The sequence below is a fragment of the Antrostomus carolinensis genome, unplaced genomic scaffold, assembly GCF_000700745.2.
Source record: "Antrostomus carolinensis isolate BGI_N321 unplaced genomic scaffold, ASM70074v2 scaffold45288, whole genome shotgun sequence".
Classification (NCBI taxonomy): Eukaryota; Metazoa; Chordata; class Aves; order Caprimulgiformes; family Caprimulgidae; genus Antrostomus; species Antrostomus carolinensis.
Genome location: NW_010335901.1, coordinates 11314 through 13789, shown reverse-complemented (window position 1 = coordinate 13789; position 2476 = coordinate 11314). Strand labels below are relative to the sequence as shown.

The following is a 2476-nucleotide window of genomic DNA, read 5'->3' as shown; positions in this document are numbered from 1 at the left end:
TAACAAGTATTTCTGTGCCTAGTTAATAATCATTACTGTGCATGCTTTAAGTGGCAAGAAGAAGATATTCAGGCGGATGCATATTCCTCATGAAATGAGGAGAACTGAAATACAGAGAACCAAAATGCAGAAGATTGTTGTCAGAAAACTAGCCAGTGATTAGCTCATGTTTTTCTTTTAGGAAGACTTCCCGTTCCAGTCACGTACTGCTGTTTCACTGCTCCGTGTCTGTGGATGACCAGGAAGTGAAGCAAACCTAAAGAGGAACTTCAGTTACCTTTTAATGAACGTCAAAAAACAGGTTAAACTTGTCAATGATCGATCTCTTCATTTTACTGCCACTAATCTTATTCTTAAGATCTCAGCCCATAATTAGTCCAGGATTTCATATTGTGAACCTCACTATTTAGGCAGTTGCTTTGTGTGAACATTCCAATGGAAAAGAAGGTTATTACTCATGAGAGTAACATAATTAACCTATGCTCTCTCATTTTTTTTCCTAAACATTGGTGTCCATGTTGAAGGAGGATTATGAATGAGGAAGAATAATTCCTTTTTCTCAAACCTCTGCTTCTGTTGGAGGACTTTTTTGGTACAGAGCCAAATGGATGAACTTAACCCAAAACACATTCTGTGGTGCATGATTCTGATATACTTAATGGAGCTGAATTTTGTTTATTCAGAGTACATCCTATTTACATGAAAGCTAGGGGACATGCTTGAAAAATGTGGACGACTAAAGTTTTTTGGTCAGTCTTGAGTGGTTTTGAAATGTCTTAAGAGAACTGGAAATATAGCAATCAAAACACTGGTTTCAAGTCACAGAGTTATGAATAATACATTCACATTAAATACAGTAAATACAGCTTCACACTTAATTTTGACTATGCATCTTATAAATCAAGCTTCTGCAAACTGCTTCTTGATAATAATTTGTTTACCTCCTTAAAGGAGTCCCTACCAAAATAACCTGTGATTTATGTTGTATGTGCTCTTTACCTGTCAGACATAGTTGGCTTTTTTTCATAATTGATGATCTCAGAAGAAATGTTTCAGGATAAATATTAAAACCATTAGTATGGGCTGGACATTGAGGAGCCCTTCCATCCTTATTTATCTACCTATGTGTTGTACTGTAGTGGAAAAATTATTATGAAGTGAAAGTCCATCTTTGGAACTGTAGAGAAATTAATAACCTATCATGAGCAGAGACAAAGCCTCTTAACAAGCTGCAGTTCTCAAGACATTTTTGAAACTTCACCATAGCTACTCGTCTAGGTTTGTCGGGGTGTTAAACAGGATGTAGAATTCACCTCCAGATTTTGGTGGAAGAAGGCTGTGCACACTCAGAGAGAACGTGGAGGTTTTGGTGTGATCAGCTCGCTGAAGAGTATCTGTTTTGACCAGGAGCATTCCAGTTCTGTCTGGGTTCATTTTGAACTTGCAGCTTTTCCTTTAAGAGCTAAGATCTACAGACAGCCTGACAGTGTGCATAATGACTGTATGAGCAGAATTACTAAGGCAGAATAATTAATCGTGGCTATTAACATTTTATGTCATTTCTGCTTGTTGATTTTGAGTGGAAGAAACCTTTATGAAACATTTATTTAGTCAATAAATAAATGTACCAGGTGTCCTTGTGCAAATATTCCTTCTCTTTTTACATTTTATAGTGATTTGAGAGGAGTTTGCAGGGTTAGAGAGCTGGATAAAGCCTCCAGTGGTATAATGTCTTTGTTAGGATGTTGTGTTGCCACTGGAGACACCACAGCAATCCTGTAAACAGAGATCCTTTTTACATAAGAATGCAGTGTGAAGAGAACAGCAGGGTTTCTAATCTTTCCTACTCTGCTCTTCTAATTATTATGTTTATAATGCCGCTTATTGTTAGTCCATCCTGTCCTCTGTTTGAAGATGGACTGTGAAAGCATTGTCATTGGTGTAGCTGTGCATTTTTTTCTGGGCAGGAAAGGGAATTGATGATTAGCATTAAATGCACAATATAACGTGCGGAGTTAAGTACGTGCTTATCAGCTGTGTGTGTTTGTGTGCAGCACGATGAGATGCAGTGGGCAGGAAAACGTCTGTTTTCTCTGTCTGGTTTAGAAAGCTCAATTTTCTCATTTCACAGGGAACACCAGAACCCAGCAGCCACCTTTCCAGTGCCTGTCATCGTGCGTAGCAGGGTCTGATCCGCTTTTGCAGCTGAAGGTGATAGACTGGGAGCTCGGTTGGGAGCAGGAATCCGGGTGTAGCACGGCCAATGAGAAGGTGTCTTTCAGGATGTGTTTCTGCCCATGGCCTATTGCGATGGACGGGGTGGAACAGCGGCCACCCAGATTCACCCAGCAAATGACATCTTGCTGCAAAAACGTGATGGAGCCAATCACACACTGCACCGCGCAGCCAATGGCCGCCGGTGTCTTACCCAGCCACTGGCAGGGGCTGTGTGGCTGTGGGGCCTTTGGACCGCCCT

At 40.5% G+C, this 2476-nt stretch overlaps 1 protein-coding gene across 3 annotated transcripts in view; it reads left to right on the top strand.

Annotated features, from left to right (window-relative positions):
• Window positions 1-245: 245 nt before the first annotated feature.
• Window positions 246-2476, top strand: part of KCTD7 (potassium channel tetramerization domain containing 7) — a 6626-nt gene continuing 4395 nt past the window's right edge. The window contains exon 1 of one of the 3 annotated variants that reach the window (XM_010174684.2): window positions 246-301. Coding sequence is in view for 1 of the 3 variants with exons in the window: in XM_029086658.1 (XP_028942491.1) it covers window positions 458-470 (13 nt within the window). In the remaining 2 variants the exon portion in view is untranslated. Of the gene's footprint in view, window positions 302-436; window positions 471-2476 lie in introns of those variants that run through there. The other 2 variants (XM_029086659.1, XM_029086658.1) reach the window with 2 other exon arrangements.